The sequence below is a fragment of the Anser brachyrhynchus genome, assembly GCF_964034855.1.
Source record: "Anser brachyrhynchus genome assembly, chromosome: 10".
In the NCBI taxonomy this organism is placed as follows: Eukaryota; Metazoa; Chordata; class Aves; order Anseriformes; family Anatidae; genus Anser; species Anser brachyrhynchus.
In genome coordinates, this window is record NC_137705.1 from 10,914,687 (window position 1) to 10,941,644 (window position 26,958).

Here is a 26,958-nt window from a genome sequence, read left to right on the forward strand (position 1 = left end):
CTGTTCCTGAACAAAACGCTAATCACTTCCCAGAGATCCTTTGGCAACTGTCTCATGGGAAGTCTCCCTGGAGACAAGGAAACTGAAAGCTGGTCCCGCTTCTCATCGTGAAACGCTGGCCTCTGTCAAAAGAGACGTCAAGAAATCACTCATTTAACTTTCTAGCTACCACGATTTAAAAAACAAAAATAAAAGCAGCAGCTGTTTTCTTTTAAAAGCACCAGTGGTGATGGGAGCAGGCCAAATTACAGGCTCTGAGGACTACTCCGCCTGCAGCGCTTGCATCTACTGGCAGTGTCGTTGGTATGACGGAAAATCCCATCAACCATTTTATTCAGCAGTGGCAACTAGAGACCACGCTTGCCTTTCATACCAGGCATTTATATTTCATTAGTTTATATACTGTGACCAGCTGGGAGCTTGTTCTCTGCTGATGTCTGATTTAGAGGCTTGCACGCAGGAGGAATGGGATTTACAGGTACACGGTGGAAAACCAATTGCCCTTGATCTTGGCACAGCGCTGGGAACTGCAGCTACTTCCGACAGCAAGAGCAACAAACCTGTCAGGCCTCCCACCAGCAGCACGAGGCTCCTGCTGTCGGCCTCTGCCCCGTGCTCTGCTGCTTCTTGCACTTCTCCAGCAGAAAGCCTCAGCCTCTCACCTGGCTGCCCACAGCACTCCTGCAACTGGGCAGCTCTGTCTGCTGTCCCTGTGACATGAAGAGACAGGGATGCTGAGATCTTGCTCCTGGCTGAGGTGGGGGCCAGCTGAGGGCTTTTCTGCTCAGGGGAAGGCTGTGAAGCCCTGCAGCAAGCTGCCACTGTGGTCCTGCCCATCGAGTGTCGGTGCACAGTGCTCGAGTCAATGCACAGCTTCTCTTGCACTGGATGGAAACATGCTTCATGGGGAGGAGATGGAGGGAAACAGGTTTTTTGTTGTGCCACGTGGGTCACAGTGCGGCATGGTGATATTTAAGTCACTGTCGGATTAAAAGCACAGTCCTACCACTGAGTTTGGGATTAAAAACAAATTATGGTTGATATTCTCAAAAAACAACAACAACGAAACAACACAAAAAACACAGGTCCTTCTCACAAAGCCCAGGTCAGCTGCAGCTACACTTCTGTAACTTATGCCAGGACTGGGACATTCCTCTCAGTGTGACAACCATGCAGGTTGGGGCACCCACGGGCTCAAACACAGCGGGCGGTCGTGCCCTGAGCCTGCCCCTCCTGCACATTTACATCATGGTCCTCATAGTTGCCCAAGGCCCCACGGCTGGATCAGCCTTCGCATTTTGGACACCCACATGGGTTTCTCTGATGGTGTGTTCATATTGAGTGAAGGGGAAAGTGTTAATTTCTAACCACACATCACAGTGCTTGAGAAAACAGCAGATAGCAGTGAACAAACCGATGGATAACCACGGGGAGTGAGCTCTGTTCCCAGCCCCGTGCTTTCTGTGCTTGCCGTGCAGCACCAGGTGCCCCATGTCCCTGCTGAGGTTTGGAAGCTGGAAGATGCAGTTCATACCACTGTTCAAATCCACCTGGCACTGCTGAGCAGGAGCAAACCATCAAATTTCATCAAGTGTCCCCAAAAGCTGGTTTAGACACGTTGAAGAGGGACTGGCACGTGTGAGCAGGATCGCCTCATCAGCTGCCAGAAAACAAGTTCTTCTGTCAGCACGGTGCCTCCCCAGTAGAAATGTCTGGGCTCAGACTGGTAAATAAAGATGCCACGTGCACACCAGCGTGTTTTGACTTGATAGTCTGGTGACATTAGCGCTGGAGAGCATCCATGTACACAACAGCCAGGCAGCCTGCCGCTGGGAGCTGCTGTTAGCTTCTAGGAAAGCAGAGCATGCACACAAATCTCTTTGTTTCGAGTATCACAGCATCACAAACAAGATACCCCCGGTACTGAAGCCAAGGAACAGCTTTTGTTACACTGACAAACATCTAAACCCAGTAAAAGCCGCACGAACACACCACTGAGCTCCCTGAGCTCCCTCTCACTGCACTCACCAGTGTAGCATCCTGATACCTTCCAGTTGTGCACCGAGAGAAGTGACTGAGAGCTGGCCAAACTTTGTTTCAACTTTGTTTCTGCATCTGTAGCTGGGGACACGCCAGGTGGGAAGTCTGCACGAGTGGGTGACACCGAACCTCACAGAAATTTGTTGTGACCTTGTTAGGGTGTTCAGGAGCCCAGTTCTTGGCAGCCCTCCATCTGTTAAGTCTTTGGCTGCCATAAGCATTTTCCCAGAAACTCCTCATCTTTATCCCAACTGAGGGGCCAAGTCCAGGAAGTCTATATAACATAAATTTGATAAAAGGAAATTTGTTAACAGCATGTTTTATACCTTCACAATGGTTATAAAGCATTATGCTAAGCTGGGCTTTATTCCCTTGGAAGTGTATGACTCAACAGCAGAGACAAGCCCAGCATCTCAGGAAGATAGTGGAGACCAAAGACTGCTGAGAAATTTCTATGAAAAGTCACATTTTTTTTTGACTTTGATGACTTTATCTATTTAAATCGACTTGATCATGAGCAGAACTCCAGGCCCAAATGATCTGGTCTTATGATCTGCAATTGCCAGCCAGCAATTATAAGATATTATATATATATATATATATATGATATATTATAATTACAAGATATAATGAGAAAGAGAGAGGGATGGCTGCTGGTTTAAGAATCTTGTCCAGAAAGCCCCCTTTCTTAGCACAGCAGCAATGAGCACATGATGCTGATCTGGGGTGTTCCATTCCCCAGCTCCCCAGAGCTGAGTAAAGGCACTTCTGTCCCTGGGGGCACAGCGAGTGGACGTGCCCTGAGAGAGGTGCTCTTGGCCACACGCAGCAGCTCCGCAGCCTGGCAGGGCACAGTGTGCTGGAGAGTATGCTCTTCCCTGCACTCACGTTGCTGCTGTGCACACACCCATCTGAAGTGGCTCCAAACAAAAAGGGGAAAAAAAAAAAAAAAAGCAACACATGCAGTCCAAAGTCAGTCTGACCCTGTAAATAACAACATAAATTGCCATCAGTGGTCAGGGCAGTGCTATAAAAGTCTCCTCAACCACGGAATGAGCATGCTGAAAAAGTTCCCTTTCTCCTTAAAACCTTGTGTTATAGGCAGGGATGAAAGCCCTGCATGTCTTTGTCCTTCTCACATCAGGGAAGCTTGGGTAGGTCTTTCCATGGGGCTGCAGACAGCACCTGCAGCTCTCTGGGATGGAAGAGGAGGACTTATTTTGTGCCTGAGAACTCCTGTGGACCGAGCCATCCTTCCAGTTGTCAGTGCTGTACACGGTGGTGTGCAGTATAACAGTGTTCAGTTACAGCGTGCTGCCTGCCTCCTTCCAGGGCTTACCTTCTCCCCTTCTCACCCCGTAGCCCTGTCAGCACAACCAGGCCACCTAGAAATACTGACTTTGCTGAGACTCCCTGCAACAGAGCAGACTGGCCTCAGAGGAAAAGGAGAAGGAAAGAAGGCAACAGAACGGAGCAGTGTTTCCAGTGACACCCGTGTGAATTAGGTACTGCCCTCACTGACCACAATTAGATGAGTCTTTAGGCTCCTAAATCCCGTAAGTACCACTGAAACATTCCCTCATGACTAAAAACAGAGTTTCTTGTTTACTAAAGGAGAAAAGATTAAAATAATCATCACAGTCCAAATAGTATTCGACAGGCCGTACCCTGCATACACGGCCACAAACTCAAGCCCATAATTGTTCCTGCAATTTTAAGCACAGAGGACTAATTGCATACACCTAGGCATGACAGGGCTGGTCAAATCCAATCTAAGCAGCTTCAATTTCTTGGAAACCTGGCTGAAAAATCATATAAATATTCTTTGTCCAGCAATCCTTCATGACTCTGTTTTCACTATTCTAAGAAGCCTGCGATACTATTTTTATTTAGACTAAAAATAATAAAGGCTACTTTCCAATCCTCTGGATGCCCTAATTGAATTATTTCTGCATTAATAAACTCTAGCGCTGCTAAAATCAGACAGCCACCTACCCATAATGTCTAGGAGGCACAGTGTCTGCCTCCTCCAGAAACTCCATCCAGAGGTGTCTTTTGCAAGAAGTTTAGCCCTGGAAAGTTCCCAAATCAGGTTAGTTGTAATTATGGAGAGGAGAAAGCGCATTCCAAGTCTCTGAGCCATCGCAGAGAAAGCGCAGCTGCCTGGTTCCTCTCTTTTATAAAGAAATCTTTCAGACAAGGACTTTGGTCCAGTGTTTGCACAGTCTGTTGTAGATAGGAGGGGACAGGGCACTGGATTTGAGCTGGGGCTTGTATTGCTACCACAACTAATGCAGAAGAAACAGCCCAGCTACCCTCCCAGACCACAGCCCAGACAACTCATATCAAAGGATTGCAAGCAAAGCCTTAGCCTCTTCTTGCAAATACTGACTGTGGAGTGAGGACTCATGAGTTTCTGCATTGTGTTCCTAGAAACATCATCCAGCGAGTCCCAGGCTTAGTTCCCAAATGCTTTTAGGTGCAGCCTGCTGAGCACACACTGTCCAACCTACTCTGGGCAACCCCTGCGGCCGTACCGGTACCACCTACAAGATCACCTCTCATTTAAGCACAGGTGCTCTGGCTGCCTGAGTTACTGATGCTCTGCCTTGTTCAGGCCGTGGCCTGACTTCCTCTTGGAGCACTTTGCTCGTAATGTTAGCACTGCTGCAAATGTTAAATAGTCTGGCTGCTACTGAGTCTACGTATTATGGCAGCTAATTCTGTACTTGTTAAGCAGTCGCTCTATTTCCAGCTGGTTGCAGTGGGCTCTGCACTTTTCAGTGCAGCTAAAATAATCCACAGAAACACCCATAAGCCTGACCTTCTCCGAGGTTTGCTGTCACGAAGAGAGGGAGAGAGAGAGAAAAAGCTAATTCTTTTCTACAGATGTTCTCAGCATTACTATGATTTCAGTAAAACCAGAGAGCGTTCAAGTGCCTCGCTTAGCTAAGGAAGTGAGCACAGTCAAATGCACTCCCCAGACCTTCCTTCCAACTAACAGTGCAACCAGTGTCATTGAAGAAAAAATTAGAGAGAGAAAAAAAAAAGCAAATACTGGGGATTTTTTTTCCTGTGATTTCTGTGGTTAAAGCTACAGCTAAAAGCAGCTGTAGCAGGTTACAGCAGAAACTGAATACGCTACTGTGTAGAGGCTTGATTCAGTGAACTGGGCAGTCTGAAAGGGAAATTGATTTGCAAACTTCAGAAATGGATTTAAACAAAACGAGATCCTCTCTTTCAATGGAGACATGCTCTTTTCTCAGAAAACACCAGGACACAGTACAGGACACCTCAGGCATGTGGTTCAATGTTTAAAACCCGAACCAATGAGAGCTGCACTGAAGCTCGCTCTGTTTTACTTCCATTTGGCATCCTGGAGCTAATGGAGTGGAGGAGCTCCAGCAAAGTGCTTCAGCCAGCCTCTCCGTGGCTTATGCCCTGAAATGCCCCTGCCCAACAAATCAGTACTGCAGTCCTCTGTTCTTTCAGAAGCTTCTCCCAACTATGAGACGTGAGAGTAAATCCTCCCCCATCCTTCCAGTTTTGCAAGACTAGGAATACCTAATAGCTAATAAGGAAATGAAAGGCTGCTGCTCAAATTGCAGGAGTGGCAGAGAAGGACATGCTCTGAATGAAGTGTAAATCCACATGGTACTGCAACACAGCTCTCATCCAAGCTTGTGTGGGGCATGGGGGCTGAGACCCCCGCTTCAAAGCTCCTCTTTGCACCATGAAGCTGGTTAGGTCCAGGGGCTGCTGCTGTGCCGCAGAGCTGAATGGGGATCAAATCCCTCTGGGCTGGAAGGACCATGCTGGTGTTGCTTTTTAAGGATGCCCACCACCCATGTGCTGCCCTGCAAAGTGGCTGTAACTGAACAGCAAAATAATCAAAGAGAGGGAACCATGATTATACATTTTCTAGAAATACGGCTGGCCCAGAATATAAACTCTTGCTCCATGCAAAGAAAAGATAAGGAATTGTGGAAAAAAATGTAATAAAGCTGTGTTATTCTGCCAGTTAATCCTCATCCACGCTGCAGTGCAGCATATATGGTTTTACTGTCCTCTCCTATTCTGCTCTCTTAGCTTTATTTCCCCTGGTAGTTGGTCTGTGGCCAACAAAACTATTCTTGTGGAGCCTGAGGGAGGCTCATGGTGCTAAAGCAGCCGGCCATGCAGTCAAGGCTAATGCTGGCTTTCCAGGACCTCCTCTCAAGATTTCCAAAGCTTGACAAAGTGGGCACAACTCCATGGATCTCGTGAGCCACTGTTTGACTACCCAGGAATTTATAGTTATGCAGTTGCTACAGCTTTAGCTAAAGGAGATATACTTTGCTAGTTAACATTTTCCAATGAAAGCTTAATTGGAGCATGCAGTAGCCAAGAAAAGAAAATCATTCTCAGCTGAAGTCTCTGAAATGTATTCTGCAGTCCGTCAGGACAAGTGCACATTTGAGACAAGCCTAACCCTAAATCCCACCCTTCGTGACCACGGCTAGGAAGGGCAATGAATGACACAAAGCAAAATCTCCTCGTTCTGAGCATAGTATCCCCAGTACTTGTCATGGGTTCAAAGAAGTCAACTCCGTGTTGACATCTGAGAAAATAATCAAGGAAAAGGAATCAATCAATAGCTACATGAAACCACTTCACGTGCTTTGTTAATGTGTTAAATAATAGCCGAATAAAGTAAGAATATGTAACAGCTGAGTGAAATATTAGACCATAGAGAAACACAGGGCAGTGCTAAAAGCATCAGTTTTTCCTGTGAAGAGAAGTGGTGGTATTTCTATACAGACTTGGCCAGCAAATCTTTCCATCCACTCCAGCTTTTCAAACAATTAATCTCATGGAAACCAGAGAGGGAAATCCTGCTGGGGAACCAAATGCTTTAAAAACAGTACTTTGGTGAAAGGTCCAATGGCAGTGAAAGCAAATGCACCTGACTTTCTGGGCTGCACTCAGAGAAACCTCCCTCTAGTTTCAGTGACAAATGGGAATATCTCTGCTCTCCAGTATCTAGCCTTTCTTGCCATCTTTAAATCACATTAAGTGCAAAATGAGGGGGGGAGGATCTTTCCTTTACTTAGTCTCAGAGATCTGTTTTTCTTCTTGTCAAAAAAACCCTTCCACCTGCCTGCCCTCAGGAATATTGGCTGCAAAATCCGTCAGCAGCCTTTTACCTGAAGAAACCCGCTTAGCACAAGCATTTCCAGCAGAACAGGGTCTGAACCTCCGGAATCAGAAGATGCAATTTCTAACAGTACAGGACCTGGTGCCAGATCAGCATCTGCATGATCTTACAACACGAGATGCTCTCTTACAGTGTCACCCAGTTCAGGGACAAGGACAGATTTGCAAGGGGTCAGCCCTGCCACACAGAGAGAAAAGGAAAAGGAGACCTCACATGGGTTTGGTAAAGAAGGGCAGAGAAGAGACAGCAGTGAGCTGCCTGAATTGGATGATGGGACAGGAGTAGGGAAAGCAAGTTAGCCAAGAGACAGACTGTAACAGAAGGCAAGGAAATGGACTGCGCTTTCACCAGTTGTTTCATACAGGTGCTCGTATGCACAGCCCTGCCTGACACCAGAAGGCACATCCCAGACACGACAAGTTTCGATCCAACACATGTTGGTGGCAGAATTTCTATTACAAAAAGGAGAAGAACCTCCACCACAGGCCAGTAAGTAGTCAGAACAACATTCGATAACACATTTCCTTCATCTTGGTCATCGAACAGCTGAAACACTTTGGCTGAAATTTAAAGCAAATTAATCAGCATGAAGCAGAAGGCTCTGGTTGGGAAGTTTCAAACCAAATAGCAGCAATTTGGCAAAACTGTAAGCAGCTGAAATGAGTTATTGTTGCTGGAAGTGCTGATCTATTTTAACAATAGGTGGTGTACCTGCATCACTTACTGTTTGCACAAAATCTAGCATTGCAACGACAAAGGTAGAAAACAAGGCTGGTAATCACTAGCACCTAAAGTAGCATAAGGAAGTCAGGGAAAGCAGCTTTTCCTTGGAGTCAAGAGGTGCTAATATCACCCTCTCTTGCAGTGGAAACACTGGTTGCTGAATTTAAATTTTCACAGATCAAAAGAAAAAAAGCCCTCAAGGTCATTTCTAATCCATGCAGTTAACCGAGCCCATGAATACCGAGATCCTCTCAAACAGACAGCATCTCATTTCCTAATGTTTTTCAAAAAGCCTAATAAATGAATTGAATAAAGATGAAGCAAGCAACATTTTCATTACCCATTCCAACACAGAAGCCAGGACTGGAAACATCGGGGCGACACCACTGGTTGAGTAGACAGGTGCTGTGGCATCTCTGCATTACAAACCTAAGGATGAAGGTATGGGTACGTTATAGAAAATGTAAGCAGAGCTGTGTAGGGGCCTGAAGTGGGACAATGAGCTGATGGAAAGGAGCAGCACGCAGAAGGAGCGCACAGTGGGTGCACCAGCCTACAAGCTGGATTGACAGTTGTATAAAAAAAGATTAGTATAATGACAGCATCCCAGGTTTTGAATTTAAATTCTTCAGCCAGGTTCTAGAGGACTATTATAGCTATTACCTAACCACGACAGGTGAATTGTCAAAGCAATTTCAAACACAAAGAACCCTTAGGACCTGCTGAGATGAATGCTCTTGCAGGGCCATGCCCTTTGGGATGAGACTTGTATTCACTGACATCAAGAAAAAGTGCAACAGTATGTGTCCTCCCCAAATTCCTCAGCAAAACAGCGGCAGAACCCAAAGGCCACATTCACTGACAAGCTCTGTTCCCAGTTACCATGTTGCACAAGTCCTTTGTAAAACCAATAGGGAAGCAGATGTGAATTCAGAGCTCTGCTCACACGTTCAGCAGGACTTCCCACAGGCAGGAGGAAAGTCCAGTGGCCCACTGAAGTCAGCAGCTTTCTCCCCACACTTCTGCTCTGGATAGGGGGTACTTGATTCTTCCTGGCAAGCTCCAAAAGGGTTTTAGTGATTTGACTGTAAAATGCCTTGATTCAGAGGGACTGTGCTGCCAGACAAGTTAATGCCATGGGGAGCACAGCACATTCACGGCTCTTTATGGCAAAAAGAACACAGCCAAATGTACAATGAATCTTGAAAGCCTTGTAGGAGCCCCATAAATGTTTCCAAATGCTGATGAGGTGAGAACATGGAGCTCTGTGCCCTACCAGTAGCGGCGGGTTCCTTCCCACTTAACTACCTCTTTAACCAATTACACATTTGCTCGCATTTTAAGTCCTCTGTTGCTCATCTGGCTGTTGCAACATGGCCTTCTAATCCACACTATCCTCTTCCAAACACAGAAGCCCTGACCCCACAACAACTGAGCAGGGACAAAGCAGAAAGTAAACAACCATTACTAGAGAGGCATGAGAGGCTGTTCTCCTGGGGGCATGATCCTTGCATCGAGGTGAAGTGACTTGCACATGATTGCAAAATGCGTCAGTGGCAGAGCAAAATAGAGGATTGAGGTAACCTGTTTCCCAGCAGCTTACTCTAAAAACACACATCTGTGCTCCTACTAATTCCCATCTAGATAATTTCTCTGTAGGACATCCAGGCTTACTTACCAAACCGACCTCCTCCTACCTCCCGAGAAGGTTAGAGGTGGAGAGAGCCATGTGCTTCAGTGCTGAAGGTCAGTCTCTGATGACAAACTTTTGGGAGCTGTGGTGTTGGCTTCTGTGGACACCTCCACAGCCTGCACCCTGTGAGGGCACCGCTGGTCCCATGTTGCAGGAAGACAAATGGGTTTAGAAGGCTTCTCCCCAAAGCACCCAGTGCGGTGACAGAGGATCCCCCCAAGGTGAAACCCATGGGGAAATTTCTGTGCTGTGGGCTCACGCACTGCCATCAGAATCAGGAACAGCCTGGTCTTAACTTGTACTGAACACCCACCCCATGTGAGTACCGTGGACCCAGAGGGTTTTTCTGACTGTTTGACTGACCTGCAAGAGAGCCTGGAGAGGGGTAAGCAGTCCTCCCGCAACACAAGGCATGGAAGGGAAGATGTGTGACTGCCTGGAAGCAGCCAGCAGGCAGCAGTTGCAGTCTCCAGGAGGTTTTCAGAAGACAGCAGGTTTTGCTCTAAAGGAAAAGGAGAGAAAAAGCTGCAGGACTCTGTGACATCCAGAGAAGTCAGGCATCTGGCTGAACCTATACAGGTACACGGGCATGTGATGGAAACACGGATCTGCATGGCTCTGAGGGACTGGAAAACATTCAGCCTTCTACTAAACTCTTTTTATGCACAGATTTATTTTATACGTTGAGGGTCTCTTACTGTTCAGGAGTACACAGAAGAGTTAATTTAATCTACTATGAAGTGCCACAGTGTGGTGTGAAGTGTTTCATACACAGACAGGATTAAAAGGTTTCACTGAATTGAAAAGCTGAGTTAATTTTGATTGCATTCAAAAGGGTCAGAAAACAGAAGAATGGGAGGAAAATCTTCTTCCGTAGGGTGAAAGGAGATGGAAGCCAATGACGGTTAACTTACACTCTCTTATGCTTTCTGGGTGTTAATGTTAAATCAGCTAGACTCCTGCCAAGTTATCTCCTCTAAGATACCTTTAAGAACTAACTTATTTTTTTCCATTCACTTCAAGTTCCTGGACTTACACATCTCAGTGTAAGTTCACTTGAGATTAACTTCCAGAGTAAAGGGGAAAGCTGTTATTTTGCTTCAACTTGCCCAATAAATATCATATTTTCCATACAGCAAAACATGAGTATACGTATGGAGCCCAGGTTTTTATCATTTTAGCAGGTTCTCCCTGGCACACACACAGTTTGAACCAAACCACCTCCCCCAGAGGTTTCGTTCTCCATTGTAGCACACAGGCATTCTGGAGTAGAAACTAAATGTTGCAGACGAATTGGCTGAATTTCTACAAAATCTGATGTTCTTTCTGGGGAGCACACCAAGCTTTCTCCCCATGCTGGGAATGCTCTAACCCCAAACCCGTACTTTTCCCAAGGATGCCCACCGCAGCAGGAGGCTGCTCCGGCTCAAGCTGTTCTATCAGGGCGCTCACACCCAAACGTGTTCGCGGTGCTGCTGACTGACACAGGGAACAATGCCGTTTCTAGTACAAAACAGCCTCTATCTGCAGAGAGCTGTTGCTGCTCTTTAAAGAGCAGCCAAGAGCAGAGCGTGCTCTCGCATCCCTCCGAGCGCCTGCATGCATCTGGAGGCGCTGACGGCACGCCGAGCTGCCCAGTCTGCTCAGAGCCACCAAGGGCCATGTGCTCCCGAAACCATCCCCTGCATGTGTCCTTCAGGTTGTCTAATTCCACCCTTGGCCCTCGTGGGCATCGTAGCCCCACCCCGGCAAAAGGCAGTGCAGACAAACCTTCTCCTCATGTCGTTTAGGGGAAGGCACATACATCAAAGCCCTAATAAAGAGGAGCACACTTCCCTCTTTGTGCGTGGGGAGCATCAACTGGAAAGGAGCCAAGCAATTACCGAGCCCTAGAACTAAAAAAAGCATCGAACTCATTACCCAGAAGACTTACAAACCGAGCCTGAAAGAGATTATAAAACCCCATCCAAACAGGCACAAACAGCAAAGCACCCACCCCGCGGGAGGGAGAGCGTTCACACCCCCGCAGTGCTGGGCAGCGCTCTTGTAAGCGCCGGGGCTCTAACGAATTCCTCTAACACCCCTCAAAACACGTGCCAGGCGGTCAGTCCCACCCCACCAGGAGACGCCTGGCTGAAATCACAGCAGTAAATCAGCACAGGACGGCTCCCTGGAGGTCATGGCTCTGCTGATGAAAAACCCGCTGACGGCCCGCCACGTCGCGCGGATGGGCTTTGCTCATGTGCGGCGCCTGCAGTTGGCTTGTGACCTGGCTGAACATTTGCATAGCCTAAATATTCCAGGCATTTATTTCACAATGCTCTTTTAAATCTTAGGAAGCGTGTGCTTTGGCTGTTTCATTGTCTCCTCCCTGCTGCGGTTACAGGGAAATGGATGACTGATGATTCTGTGATTCGGTGTGCAGATCCTCTGCTCCGGCTCGAGCAGCACTTACCAACGGGTCACAGCTTTCCCAAGTGTAACTGCTATTCAAGCTGACCCTACACATCGCACTGGCATTTTCCTTTTTGGCTCTTTTCCCCCTTCTCTGGACTTGTGACAAGGAGGTCACTGACAGAGTGGGCTACGACAAGCCTAGAGCTGCGATTGACCATGTAAGATCACAAGATCTGTTTGTTACAACCCCTATAAGTAGGGGAAAGACATGGCTTTGAAGTAGAGAAGTTTTTTTTTTTTCCTTTGTTTTCTTTTTTTTTCTTGAGAACATCAAATCTCCCGGATCAGACAGGCCTTGCCCAAGGCGTCGTTCCTAGAAAAAAAAAGGATTGTTTTAGCTTTAACCTCAAACTGCACCCTGAGCCGTGTCGGGCCACGGGTGCAGATGGATGTCAACTCCTCCGGCTGAATTTTCAACTGGCCAGATGCAAGCCAGCTACAGGCCAGATGCTGCAGGGCTGCACGGGTCAGAGTAAAATCCCCTCCCCAACCTGCAGGGAAGGGTGCCCACATGTGGACAGGGCACATCTGCCTGGTACAAACCACCTGCTAACACTCCTGCCTGGCCAGCTTGGAAAGCTCTACACATCTCTATTTTTTTATTATTATTTTTTTTAGTAATATATTTAAATACAGTTCTCTTGTAATTTGTACTTGCAACCACTTGGCTACCAAGTGAGTTGTGACTTCTAGTAAATTACTTGCAACATCATCCATCTATAGGAAACACCAAAAATTAAAAGCAGCAAAATTTGCAGGGGCGCTTGGCGCATCTGGCTGCCTGATGCCAACTGCAGAGGCGGCGGCTCACTCTTTGCCCTCTTGCCCTGATGCTAGGGATCTAACAAGGCAGCTGAGAAGCTCTGGATGCTATATGAAGCATGGTTTAATTAAAATAAAATATCCCAAGCACATTGCATGTATTGATTTATAACTCTCACCAGCGGTTGTTTTCATAAAGTAATTGCAGATGCTTGCTCTTGTGCTTGCAAAAAGAGTGGTCAGACCTTAGTCTGTCTCGCTGAACAGTCTCTGCATCAAAGATCTCCTGAGAGGTTTGGGCACTTTAAAAGGATCAGCAGTTATCTGTGGCTCTGGCTTTGCATTTACTTTCCTTGCATATTCGTGCCAGCAATGTTTTAGCATTCTTATAACGGGAGGAAGCAGAATCTGACAGTGGGGGATACAGCTGAAGTGAAGCAGATGTCTTTTAAATTCGGAGCACATAGAGCATAGAAGCACTGACTGATCGAACACAAACCAGAAGTGAAACCAGAAAAGCCAAGAACTACAGAAAAAACAAAGTGCAAAACAAACTTATTTTAAAACTCTTCCCTTCTTTGAATACCTCATTGCATTGCCAAGTAGCACAGGTAAGGAATTTTCACTAAATTCAGTCTTACGTTGACCCTGTCCCTTGCGTTATTACTTTTTGGCACAGCACATAGGACACCTCCGGGCCAAAACACAAATGATGTAGAAAGTACAACTTCTCCTTCCCTTTGGGAATGCAAGTTTTCTGATAGTTATATAAACACATTCGGATTTTTTTTTTGGATATTCATCACATTAGCAATTATACTATTAATGGTGAGTCAGAGAACATTTTGCTGACATTTTAAAACACACAACTTAAGGTCAGAACCTCCTAAACTTCACAAAGCAAGCAGACCTGATGTGAAACAGCCTCATTCGCTCTGATAGGACTGCTCTAATGAGCAAGGATTTGCAGCATGTGATCTTAGGTTGGTAACCGTATAGAGCTGCTTCCTTTTAATTGCAACACTGGGCACATCCAGGCAAGAGCAAAATATACGGATAAAAGAACAGCTCTGGAGAAACAGCAGATAATTATAAAATGAAAAAGGGTGGAGGTTTTTTTTTTTTTCTTTTTCTTGGTTAATCTAGGAAACCTATTCAACCGAGGCAGCAACCAGTGATCGTTAGAAAAGTGCTGTGACACGCAAGCAGCCAAAAAAGCTCCGGTCCAGGCTTTTACAATAATCACAGACCCGAAGACAAACTTCCAACTTCTCTTGGAACAGCTCTCCCCTAAAAGCAGACCTGGAACGTAACCCCCACACCAGAGGCTATCTTTGGTGCAGAAGCCCTTCTGGATAAATCAATGCAGGGAGTTTCTTGGCAGAGGAGAGGAGTTACTTATAACTCTGCTTTGGCTGTCGCACAGCACAGACAGAGGCAGGCAGGGAGGCTGGTCGAACTCGGCTGCTTCACTGTGCTGCAGCTCGCAGCACATTTTGCTGAAATTTCGATCTGTGTAGAGCAGACAACTGCCCCTTCTCCCACGCTTAACTCACATCTGGATTTGAGATAAAGCTGAAAAAAAAAAGGAATACAATTCAACTTAAAACACAGCCTTTGTTTAGCATATGTGCCCAGTTGTTCAAATCACACAAAATAGTCGCTTTTACCTGATTTTGACAGAATGCCAAAATATCAGCCCCTGTGTTCTCAGGAAGCCCGTGGGCTCTTGTGCGCCTTGGCCTGGCTGGTGGCTGCGTGGCAGAACCACACAGGTTTTGCACAGCTTTGCTTTTTGCCTGGGTACATTTCTATGAAAACCGTTTCCCTGCCATAACCACAAAGGATGAGGTAAAGAGGAAAAAACTCAAAGGCCGTCACAGTGAAACCGTTCTCGAATAAGGCAACATAAGCCTCACATAGAGGAGATTAAGCTTAATCTCTGAAAAGGGCCAGCAGAAAAGGCTGGTGGACTTCAAAATGAGCTGCAACAGCTGTGTTTTGGTTGGCCAACAACTGCTCTCCCTTTGGCTGCTGCTGGCTCTGCTCTTGTGAACAAGACAGATTATTAAAATACAGCGTTTGGGCTCCTTTGTAGCACACTGCTGGGGCTGAAGGTGGTACCAAAGCTAAGCAGGGAGGTAACGAGATGCTCCTGCCACAGCAGAGCCAGCGCTCATCGGGCAGTGCTGCCCGCAGGTCGAAGCGAGAGATACCATTTATTGGCTTCAAGACTGCCTTTATTTTTGTTTCAGGAACACCTTTTGATCTGAAAATGCATGCCCTTCTGTCTGTCTGCTTTAACCGCTGGGTTTAATTGGCCTTTTTTTTTTTTAGAGCATAATAGATAAATCAGCAAGACGCGGTGGAAGTCAGAATAAATTGAGCTCAAAAGCTTTTCATAACTTACTAGTCGCCACAGAAGGAGACGAACTGCCCATTTTCCATGGTAATAAGCTATGCCACCAACCTGAAGAGAAGCTTAAAATAATTAACAGTACCAAAAAAAGAAAGGGTGTGTATAGGAGTATCTGTGGAGCCACTCCACCCAGTATGATAGGAAAAAAATGAACTGGGTGGACCTGCATTCCAGTGGCAGCTCCAAACGACTGTGCTTTGTATTTCTGTGCCCGGAGATATACATTTCTTGCATGCGATCACAGGCAATGAGAAAAAATAAGAGGCAGCTTGAAAAGCAAAGCAAGACAAAACAAAGCACTCAAGGAAAAAAAAACACAAAAATAATTTGTTCGACAAGACAAAGAACAACTCACTGTGTGTGCTCAGGAGCGCTGGTTTTCATCTTTGCAGTAATTGTATCGTTTATTAGGCGATGTTTCCTGCGATGGTATTTAGAGTTATTGTGCAAGGATGTCATAACATCCCTGTTTATTAGATAACTTTGGGGATGTTGCTGTGGGAGACTATAAGAGAAAATAACAAGAGAGAAATTGTCTGAGAAAGATCAGGTGCTCTGCTTGAATACGAAGAGCACAATGCACAAAACAAGACAGGGGAAATAACCAAGTAGCAACCTTTTTTTTCCTGCAGGTGTAAGATGCCTGGTACTCAGCTCTAACCTTATGACTAGGACATCTCTCAGACCGATGAGAATCAGGGAAAACTGGGTGCAAAACCCTTGGGTCCTGCTGCAAAGGAGGGAGCTGAAAGGAGAGATGTGGGTACAGAACAGCTGGGAAATAAGGAAAATTAGGAACCTTGAGGGGACAGAAAGATTTGTGCCACACACACAAAAAAATATACTATGCTGTTAAGCTTTTCTTCTTCAGAGGAACTGCTCTAAACGATTTTCCTTCCCACTGAAGGGTTTTGGAGTAAGGCTCCTCAGGACTGCTGCCGATGGCAGCCTGGGAACCACCAAGCGCTGTGCGTGCTGCTCCAGTGCGGGACTGGAGGTTAAGGTGAGACAAAACCCAAAATACAGAGGGTTAAGGTCAGACAACACCCAAAATACAGAGGTATCATCGTCCATGCCCTGATTAGTCTGTCCTGGTGGACTGGCCTCTGGCATAGCTTCAGGCAATGTGTTGTACCTTATTAGAGCTTTGTTAGTCCAGGTCTGGTCACTGTCACTTCTTCACTGGTTTGTTTCCTCAGAAAAGTCCTAGAAGGAAAGTCAGTGCCACTCACTCGGCCTTCATGATAAGAAATCGAAGAAACTTAAAAGAAAGAAAATGGAAGATTCATTTTTGCTCAGAAAAAAAATAATAATAAAAACTTGATATCAGTAGTACAGAAAGAAATATTCTAAGTCTTCAATTTTGATTTCTGGAGTTAAATCAACTTGATTTCCTTTTGCTCAATAGGATGTTCCTTTGGTATTTAATATCTTTCCTCTGTTTTAGAATGTCAGTCTTGTTGTCGTCACTGAAAGAAATGTTAAGAGTCCTCAGAGACTGCACTCATGAATAAATGTTAAATTCATTCATTTCCTAAAAATCCATCATCTTGGCTGCACGATGCTACCCAAGGCAACGATGCTGTGAGTGGGCTGTGGGGCCCGCTCCCGGACTCTGCATGGCCCTGGAGCATCGCTGCTGCTGTCGGCTTTGCCAGCAGATCTCAGGGCAGCGGGGTCAGCCACGAACCTCTCAGCAGCACTGCGATGTGCCTGGTGTGCCTTGAGGAGGAAGGGCCAAATCAAAGCCATGCTCAACAACGCATAAAGAATGTGGGTAACAACTGAACTGCAGGCTCACCTCATACCAAGCCTTTTTTTTTTTTAATGGTTCAGACCTTTGCATCTCTTGCTCTGCTGTGCTCTGTGTTTGTTGTCACCATCGTATGCACAAGGCTGTCACTGCCTGGGTCAAGCAGAGCAAGGCTGGTCAGAAGAGAACAGACTCGATGGAGGATGCGCCTGCAGGTCAGGCAGTGCACTTGGGATGCTCGGGAGGATAAAGGCTGCACACAGCTATGGCTTTACTGTGCAATTATTCTTGATAGCTGTGCCTGGTTTATGGATCTGGGAAGCTTTTTTCTTATTTAAAAAGTAAGCTTTATGGATCAGCAATAAAATGGTAAGGCGTGTCTTCACTCTGAGGTTTTTATTTACAGTAGTGATGAAGGAGAGAAAGAAAAACTTGGGTTTTAGCTCTTCAGAGTTTGGAGAGACTGCAGTTAGAAAAATCACCTTTTGACTTGTAAAAGGAGCACATTTGATCTGGGAATTGCTCAGACAGGAAAAATCAATATGGACTGGTATAATTTGTTATTTACACAAAGTCATTTTACTCTTGACTGCTAAAGGCCTTACACCTTTTATTAATAGACATTTTTCAAATAGATTGCACTGAAGACTCTAAAACCGCACACAGCTCTTCTCTCCCTCTTGGCTGATGGTTGAAGTTTGGGGTTTAAGGAAGAGGTAAAGCAGCCAAGTGAATGAGGGGGACACCCGCAAGGCTGAGATCTGACCTGGGCACTGGTGACATTAACTCTGGAAACCAGTTTCTACACAGAGGCTTCAGCTGGGAACCTGCTTTCCAACAGAGCCTCTCTGGATCCCCAGCCGGGTGAAATCCTCCTCACCAGTGCAGCTCCGAGTGCAGGATCAAACCAGTGGGTGAATCATGGATGTCTGTCCCTACAAGCTTCATGTCAGATGAGGAAAGAGTAGGGGATATCTCATCTCTGTGAGCTGCAAGGCAAAGCTAGTTGGGAAAATTTTGTGCTCAACAGGAGAGGTCTGAGACCAGCTGTCCAGCTCCTCTGTCCAGGTGGGTTTTTCCACAGCAGCATCACACCCTGTCCCACATAGCCCCACTCAGCAGAGCAAAAGAGAACACCATCTGGCTGCGTCCTGCAGCAGCATTTTAAAGCTGAAGGCAACCAGCGTAACCATCCAGCTTTGTTCATGTGGAGAGAAGAAATTGCTCTTCGCTTTTTGCATGCTGGGTTTGTTCTGCACTGCAAATGAAAGCAGTTGTCTAAACTGACTCTGTCTTAATGCAGAACCAGATTATTTCCTTTTCTTCCATCTCCATCTGCTGCCTGCTTAGAGCTGCCCAGGTTTACCATATCCAATGCCTGTGATTAATGCTTTCTGCAGGAGTATTTTTTTCTATCCTATTGCCACAGTGTCTTCAATATTCAACCAAAGGGACAAGGGTGGCATCCCAGTGTTGCAGCCATATGCTCCAGAGCCCTTTCACCGCAGTACAGAACTGCACCTCTCTGAAAGTGCAGGTGTCATTTGGGCTGAGGTGCTGTGCTTTCAGGATGGAGAACTGCACATGCGGATCTGAAGCCTCTTGGAGCAACACTGTCGTAATAAAAATGAGCCTGGTTGCAAAAGTTTCCATTATGGTAAAGCAGATGAGTTCTTATCTCCTTTTGTCAAAATTAAACACTTTTGCTTGGCCCAAAAAAGATAATTCCTCCATTTGAAATGCAGATCTGATATTTTGCTATTCAATTAAATTTCTCTGCCTTCTCAGATAGACTGCAATTGTTACTCAATTTCCTAACTGTGGCACTCTGAGGAGGGAGGGATATGCTCACCATTCTCCTCCCCGAGGCTGTATTTTGCATCTGCAAGAATCAACCTAGAAAAATATCTTACAGTGCCGCTCTCTTGTATTTGCTGTGCCACCTTCCCCGTGCATACAGTCCCTTCATTAAAATGAGCATATTACACTCCATCCATTCCCTGTCGCTTCCATGACCTCGGGAGGTCAGAAAGCCCACCTGGACATCATTCCTGTTTGAGAATGACTCCAGCGAGCAGAACATGGGAACATACACATACATGCTCATCCCTTAAAAAACAAACAAAACCAAACAAAAACCACAGCAAAACAGGATGTTTCATTTTACGTCAATCAGCCCTGAGAGCATCTTTTTAAGAGACCTTACCTTGGTGGATTGGTGAGAGTCTCTGACAGTAAAGGTCTTTCTGATTCACTTCCTTCACTTCAGATGCTCTTTGTTCCTTCTGTTTGCACTTCATCACACCCACACATGCTCCTATCACACATCCCCTCCTGGCCATCCTTCTAAGTCTATCATCTGGTTGCACTTCGGCAGCATTCAGGCTCCTTGCTCCAGCCACCCCTAGGAAGAGGGGATCTCCATCCCTCTCCGGGGAGCAGGAAACGAGCTGCTTCCCCTCAGCACGTCTGTGCCAGGGCACATTTCCTTGGGGAAACTTCCCACAGCTGGGAGGTGATTCTCTGTGTAGCAGCCCAGGTAGCACCACCTGACCTTATTGTGCAGTTTTTAAGCAGTGTTGAGCAACTAAGTGCATCAGGAATGCCAAAGCGTGAAGTAGTGCAGAGTTACAGGGGAGACATCTCAAACTGAGATACAGAAGGGACAAGGGATTAGTTACAAAATCAAGATGGAAAGGAGTGATTTGGAAGCTTTACCCCTTCCCATAACTACAGATTCAGTGAAGCATTTTTTCTGCACTGCAGTCATAGCCAGCAGCATATACAGAATAAGGATTGAAATATTTTGAAGTGCTGTCACAGTGTGAATGATTTTCTTTAGAGCATAAAATCAGACTGCAAAGTTATTTTCTGTCTGTGGCGACACAAGAAGAATGTGAATGTGATCAGATCTGGCCCTGGGCATAGAGGAGAGCAGAACTGGCCTTAGCCAGATTCTCTCTTTTTTTTTTTTTCTTCAGAGTCCTACTAAGAAATACAAAATCCAAAAGAAATTCTGAATCTGACTGGATGTCTCATAAGAGGAACAGGATTTCAGCATAGCTGAAACAGCATGACTTTGATTATTTGAAAACGCATGATTTAATCATTTCATTATGCATACCTTTTCACAGCAGGCGCCACAGCCTAAAACAGACAGAGACAAGCATTAGATGAAACAACATACTTTCTAGCTAAAGAGATTGGAATCAAAGAATTTAATCTTGCAAGGCACTGATATCCTTGCTGCCTTTAGACTTGGCTGCAAACAGTAGGTGAGCAGCACAGCGCAAATGGAGCCTTAGCGGAGCGCTCTGCTCAGAAGTGACATCCTGCAGCATGGCTTTGGTTTCTGCCTTCCACAGGGCACACCTGCCCACGTCTCACCTCCCTGCACACACACATCATGCTCAGAGTGCTGTCAGCATCCTGACACCCACCCTTAGCCCAGGTTGCCCTGACCACCCCTAAGTCCCTGCCACGCGTCCATCCTGCATCTGTCCAGGCTGAGGTCACCGCGAGAGGCACCCGGGTCTCAGATCTGTCTGTGGAGCACCCAAGCAGCTCTCTGCGCCACACAGTGCCCTCAGAACAGCGTCCTTGTCATGACTCAGAGGGCTGCTCAGTAACAACGCACAACACCGCGGGCTGGTTAGCAGCAGGCGGTCCCATGGTTAGCGTGCGGGTACACGATTTTTCCCCACACAGAACACTTGGTCTGCCCCCTTCTACAACGCCAGATGCTTTTCCTCTACTAGGAAATGGAAACAACCAGGGCCACAAACAAAGCTGACCAGCGGTTCGGCAGCACCCTGACATGGACGTGCTCGTGATGCTGCATTGTTCAGCGGGGGCAGCGTCCAGAAGAACGTGCTCTGATTGCAGAACAGAGCCTGTGTTCACATCCCAGCCCTGCCATCCTCCACTTGTTTTGCCAGAGCTAAACCAAATGGCCTCCAATTTCCAACAGAAATAAAAGAATGTATATGAAAATCCCGCGTGAAAGAGCGCCCAGACATGAGCTTATGAAATATTTTCACAGTGCTGGAAATGAACAGTTTGATCCGTGACTTTCAAGATGAAGAAGGCCAGCCAGATTGTCCCTCTGGAGAGGGCACCTGGAGTATCCCCACCAAACAGCCCATGCTAATGGGCTTCAGCCAAGCTTGCGGAAACCCCCTCTGAGAAAGAACAACAGCTGCAATTTCAGTGTCTATACCCCGACCCTCTGCAGGTATGAGAACCAGAGCAATGGGAATAGCGATGCCACCCTCTCCCCACTAGAAAGGCGGCTGAGAACACCAACCAGTTTCCTACAGACCTAAGTTGGATTCACCCAGTGACCCAAGGAGGCAAAGCTCAGTCCCAGACCCTAGTACTTGGGCTCATGGCCAATTAAAAGGTGTTCGAAGGGCAGCAGAGTGCCAGAGAGTGCTTTGATCTCACAGATCCCAGCCAGATGTGTAATAGCCGCTCAGGTGTTTGTGCAGGTATCAGTAACAGTCCATGCACATCAGACAGACAGCTTTCTTCCTGGGTTTGCTAACAGAAACAGCGGTTGCTCGCAAATCACAGAGAACAGAAATAATCCCTACCTTTTTAAACATCAAAAATTGTAAAGCTTCACAGCTGCACTGTTCTGAAATTGAATTGAATGACTTGACTTGCCAAAACCTGAGATCAGAGTTCCAGGTCTTTCATGCCACAGCTGAAAGTATCAATAGCGCTCAAAGAGGAGCACAGAGCTGCCTTTCAAACACCGATTGTGGCTTTAGAGGCAACTATTGGGTCTTATCCTTCTAGCACAGTAGCCTCGATTCAAAGTGGGTGTGGGAGTAAAGCAAACTGTTTTTCAGCGTGAACATTTTGTTATTTAAAGGACTGTTTTTTCTTTCTGAAGCTATATCTAAAGCCAGTTAAGGAATCTGTATTTCAATTAGTGTTTGAATTTAAAATATAAAGCATTTGAGTTTTTTTAAGTAGGAGAGCAGTGGTGTATTTTCTCTGCAAGCAATGCAGCAATGATTCAAAAGCAATATTCTTGCAAGCACAGACTTGCTCATACAGAAAAGCTTTGGGGATGAAGCATTAAATTCCCAGAAATTGCTTTCCCCATTGATTGAGAGGGTCCCAGGCCTGCTGACTTCTGATGCTGTAGGACCACGTTTGCTCAACCAGAACATCTCTCTGCTTAGACACAAATCTCTTGCCTTCACACGTTGCCCCAGTACGTGAAATGTCTCAGCAGCTCAATGTCAATTATTTATTTATCCCCCTAATGCCCTTTTGAGTTCTGGCACTGTTACTTGCCTAACTTTTGCAGAAGAGAATACCAAAGCATAGTAAATCTAAATAACCTGTTAGCTTCTATTTTACTTGTTGGTCATTGTTTTATTCATTACTGGTAAAAAAAAATTTCATTAACAGTGGAATAACTGATTCCAGCATTACAGCATTAAGATCAGAGGTGATTTTTTTTTGCAAGCAAGAGGATGTTAGCTTGTTACTCACCACGCTCTCTCTTCAGTCAAGCTGAGCAGGAGAGTTCAGTTATGCTCAGAGAGGCATTTCCAGTCTCTCACAGAACAAGGAGACAACCTGTGGGACTCTAACGGGAAAGGAAAGACTAGATTTGTACATATATATGCACATATATATAATATACATATAAACATACACACATATATACATATATCATATATTTAGGTAGATAGATGGCTATATTTATGTCGATAGATGTAAATATGTAGAAACAATAACTGCTGTAAAATGAACTGTTTTCAAAGCACATCATTCTGGTCCTGAAAACCCTGGAATCTTTTTTCAAATGACAAATACATCCTCTTCCTGCCTATCCTGGACCTCAGCTGCAAAACGCAGAACCACTTTGTGTCATGGCAGAGAAAAGAAAAAGGAAAACGAAGCCAAGACAATGAAAAAAATTAAATCCCCTCTGCTAATGTTGCCAGCACTTTCTGAATGAACTCTGTTGTGTCTGTGTCTGATGTTCACCTAAAAACCAGCGTAGATAGTCCAAAAACTCAAGGTCTATTCAAAATGGTCTGATTATGTTGGCACCAAACCAGAAACAACCCAAACCCCTGAGCTGTGTGCCCCTTCTGTCCAAACCTTCATTTCAATTTTCCTGATATCTGGTCATTGTATTCAGAATGCCCCAAGCAAGATGCTGCACCCGAGTTTCCTGCACTTTTGCAGTGTTTCGAAAGCAGGATCCAAATTTAGCATCTTGAGCCCACTTAGACAGTGAATGACTTAAAGAAGAGGAAAAAAAAAAAAAAGAAAAAAAAAGAGCAAACCTGCTGCTTATTTTACATTCTCAAGCTTCTTTGAATCTGTACAAATGCTAGGAACCAGCCAGACAACAGATGCATCAGGAAATTAGCTTGTCTCTTCCAAGAGCACACATTAAAATGAAGAAAGAGATGAAGATCAGGAGACCTGATGCCCTTCGGGGACTGTTGCTGGAAGCTTTGCCTTCAGGTGATAAAGGGGGAGGTGGTTAATCCAGGGCAGACACGGGCAGATAGCATTGCTGTACTTGTACCATTCTGTACAACATTAGTCCAGACAGGAGTCTATTAACAGTGTCTGATGGAAGCAATTGTATTATTTATTAAACTGACAAGATCAATTGGCTGCTTTGTACCAGTATAAAGAGAACTATTGTACTTTCATGTCCTTTTAAACACAGAGAATAAAGCGCTCCCCAGGGTGCTTTCATGGGCTGCCTTCGATTAAGAGTTCTTAGAACATTTGATATTGTCAGAGATCAGCTTGCCAGATCCCCAACTGGATTTGCAGCCCTTACAAAAGAAGGGAAGATGGTAGCAATTATAATTAAAAGTGAGCTGAGAAGGAAGGACCTTACCTGACTTAGAGGAGTGCTTTTACTCACTCTTCCCACAGACTAGGCTCTCAGACCTGAGGGAGACTGACCTGCTTTTATAGCACCAGCAGCAATGTCAGGAGTAGCGTCATGGCACCGGTAGCTGAAAATGGGATGTTAATTCTCTTCTTCACCTGGAAAACGTGGGGGGAGAGGAAGACGGCATGAGTAATTTTTAATAGGGCCTAATTCTGACAGGCCCTATTATTGCGTAAATTACCAGCAGGTTTTAAGATGAGCTGTGCAATGTGTCTCTATGTTCTCAGGTGTGGGAGATGAGGGCAGGGGGAAGGCTTTTTCATGACGCCTCTGACTGATAAAGCACTTGGCTATTGTAGCACTCTCGTTATTACCTTTCATCCCAGGAGCTGAGAGCAGCTCAGATGCAGCATGGAACGTATGCCAGACACAAATATTTAGGAACCGGTGCCACTGTGTAGTTAAAGGCCTTTGACTCTACAGTTTCTTTCTCAAGGGAAAAGCCCAAGTCCATTGCTATTTAGGACACGATGCTAACGAGGTGTGTTAACACAAAACTTTACCTGCAGGGTGTTTTGGGCAGTACATCCAGAGGATGCAATTTTATAAACTACACAATAAACAGTTTCAGTTAATTCAGAGTGGATAAATATGCTAACGTTGTGGCATACTTAATAAATCAGTAGCAATGCTCTCTCAGAGCAGATATTTATGGGCAGTTGTGGAATTTTCCAAAAATCTGAATGCCCCTTTTACTACGTGCTCCTAAACAGAGGTGTGCACTGACTGCACTGAAGCCAGGCGCCAGCTTGGAGGGGGGAACAAATTTTTCATGGGTACCAAAGCAGGATTGTTGTTATTGTGTCATGATAAGCCACATTTGTCTGTTTGTCACCCTAGAACTGAAACCTCAAATATTCATATTCAAATGCAGTTGTTTCCTTTTCAGTTGGGTTTTGCCTGGTCCTTGCTATTAATACAGAATATACATACATTTCATGCTGAAATCTGTGCAACCCAGTGTTCCCAGTTAATTGCTGCCCAAAACAGTTTCAGGACCAGAGGCAGATGACAGCTACATGACATTGGCTTCTGTTCAGTTCCCTGCTCTTCTTTATTCCCCAATTTCTTGCCTATGCCACTTGGGTGTGCAAGCCTTTGCTAGCTCCAGGCCAGCCAGCTTCAGTTTTGAGAGAGATCTTAAAAAAATATTCAAATTTTCTCGTATTTTACTTCTGAAACGTTAATCTGCAATCTGCTGCTGCTTTATCTCTGTTGAACCTAATAAATCCCAAAATTAGAGCTCAGCATCAGGCCGTGCAACTCTTAGCATACCGACATAAACCAGCAAAGTCTGTGCCCCACCTTCCGGCTGCCGAACAGCACTGCACGGAAATCATCCGTCAAAGGCTTGGTCGTCAGAAAAATTAGTACCTTTAGGTATGCAGTGCCAATTGTTACGACTTGTCAAAATACTGCTCTTTCTTGGCTGGTGAAATAAAAGGTGGCTAAAAACGTATTAAGAACAGCATCCTATGCACCCACAGTGGAGATCTGCAATGCAGAACGATGGGTATTGTTCCCAAATTCAAATCTGTGGGCCTGTTACATTTTTTACAAGCTGATTTCCCAGATGCCACAACATCACACCATGAAGTCAGTGCTCAAAAGCACAGGAGGAGAAAAAGCTCAAATTTTCCTGCTGCAAAACCAGAATTCCCCTCCTAGGTTTGGGTACTTGATCCCGTCAGGAAGCTACATTGCTAAAGTGCTCTATAACTGCATTACTATTGCTAGATCATTCATTGTGACAAGAAGACAACAGGGAAGATATTGAACAGTGGAAAGAGATGGCAAGGAATTACCTGTAGAAATGAAAGGAAGGAAGAGCAAGGTAAATATTTGTGGCAAGGAAAGAGGACAAAGAACACAGGCAAGCACTCAGACTTGGCCATCACCAGTCAGTGCCCATGTTCCCAGGCCTACAATTCCCCTAGATTTGGGGACAGTCAGTGCAGACAGGCACTGCAGTGCAGTCAACTACATAAGTTCTCGTTCACCTTTAAAGTATCTATCAAGAGATGATTTATTAGTTTTCTTACAAATTGCATTCAGAAAAAGAATCCGTAAGCCTACCATTTTACGTGTAAAATTGACAGGAAGAGCTGACCTGGCCTGCAGGAGTAGCCAAATGTGCTCACAAGATGCTCCTGATGTCTTTAGCCATCCTGTGATCCTAGCCTGCACAGAGAAATAAGCATATTTCAGAGAAACAGCTGTGTGAGGGTACAGCTTAGTTTACCCTGCTGTGGGTCGTTAGAGTCTCAACACAGTGACAAATGTGTCGCTCCCTGTAAGTTATAGTTACATCTTATAGGTAGATAACTCTGGAAAATACCCATCCAAGAATACAGTGGTCCATGGGGATCACAGGAACCTTTTGCTTATCACAAGCTTTTCTCAGGAGTCCCTCCTTTTCTGTTGTACTGTTCTGTTGCTGTTCTGTCGGTACAGACAATTTCAGGAAATCTGTAGGACTTGCTTTTGAGATATCAAAAAAAAATATCACATACAAACACTATTCTTTTTAAGAGGCAAAACATCAAAGCTTTCAATGTCCTTTCCGATGTGGCTATATTCCAAGAGACACATCCTAGTAAAGCAGTTTAAGGTGAGTTTTTTTTTTTATTCTATCATCACTCATGAGTTTTCGTTCACAACATCATTCTTTCATTGCCCAGCTGTAGTCTAAGAGCAGCAGGGTTTTTTTTCCACCTCTTACACAAGAGCAATGGTGGCAAACTGAGAATACTTTCATGGAAAAACACCTCCATTTACAACAGAAAGTGCCTGCGTCACTAAGGGAACTCTTACTTGTTTGGGCATTTATGTCTTTCTGGGACCAGTATTTCCTGGTATAGGAAACTTCCTGGATATAATCTTCTAAGCTGTAATTAACAGAAGACAAGTTAAAGCAGATATTGTGTAATGATCTGACAGTGAGTGTAGCAACGTTCTGCTTAACAGC

At 45.4% G+C, this 26,958-nt stretch overlaps 1 protein-coding gene across 3 annotated transcripts in view; it reads right to left on the reverse strand.

Moving 5' to 3' along the window:
* CHST13 (carbohydrate sulfotransferase 13) overlaps positions 1 to 26,432 on the reverse strand; it is a 53,368-nt gene extending 26,936 nt beyond the window's left edge. Inside the window, exons 1-10 of one of the 3 annotated variants that reach the window (XM_080605955.1) lie at positions 26,329 to 26,432; positions 26,101 to 26,171; positions 24,002 to 24,085; positions 23,362 to 23,539; positions 22,556 to 22,652; positions 20,169 to 20,191; positions 16,427 to 16,552; positions 10,017 to 15,796; positions 8,301 to 8,389; positions 2,029 to 2,314 (exon numbers count right to left, since the gene is read on the reverse strand). Coding sequence is in view for 2 of the 3 variants with exons in the window: in XM_080605952.1 (XP_080462078.1) it covers positions 8,301 to 8,389; positions 10,017 to 10,267 (340 nt within the window). In the remaining variant the exon portion in view is untranslated. Of the gene's footprint in view, positions 1 to 2,028; positions 2,315 to 8,300; positions 8,390 to 10,016; positions 15,797 to 16,426; positions 16,553 to 20,168; positions 20,192 to 22,555; positions 22,653 to 23,361; positions 23,540 to 24,001; positions 24,086 to 26,100; positions 26,172 to 26,328 lie in introns of those variants that run through there. The other 2 variants (XM_080605952.1, XM_080605953.1) reach the window with 2 other exon arrangements.
* Positions 26,433 to 26,958: the final 526 nt, after the last annotated feature.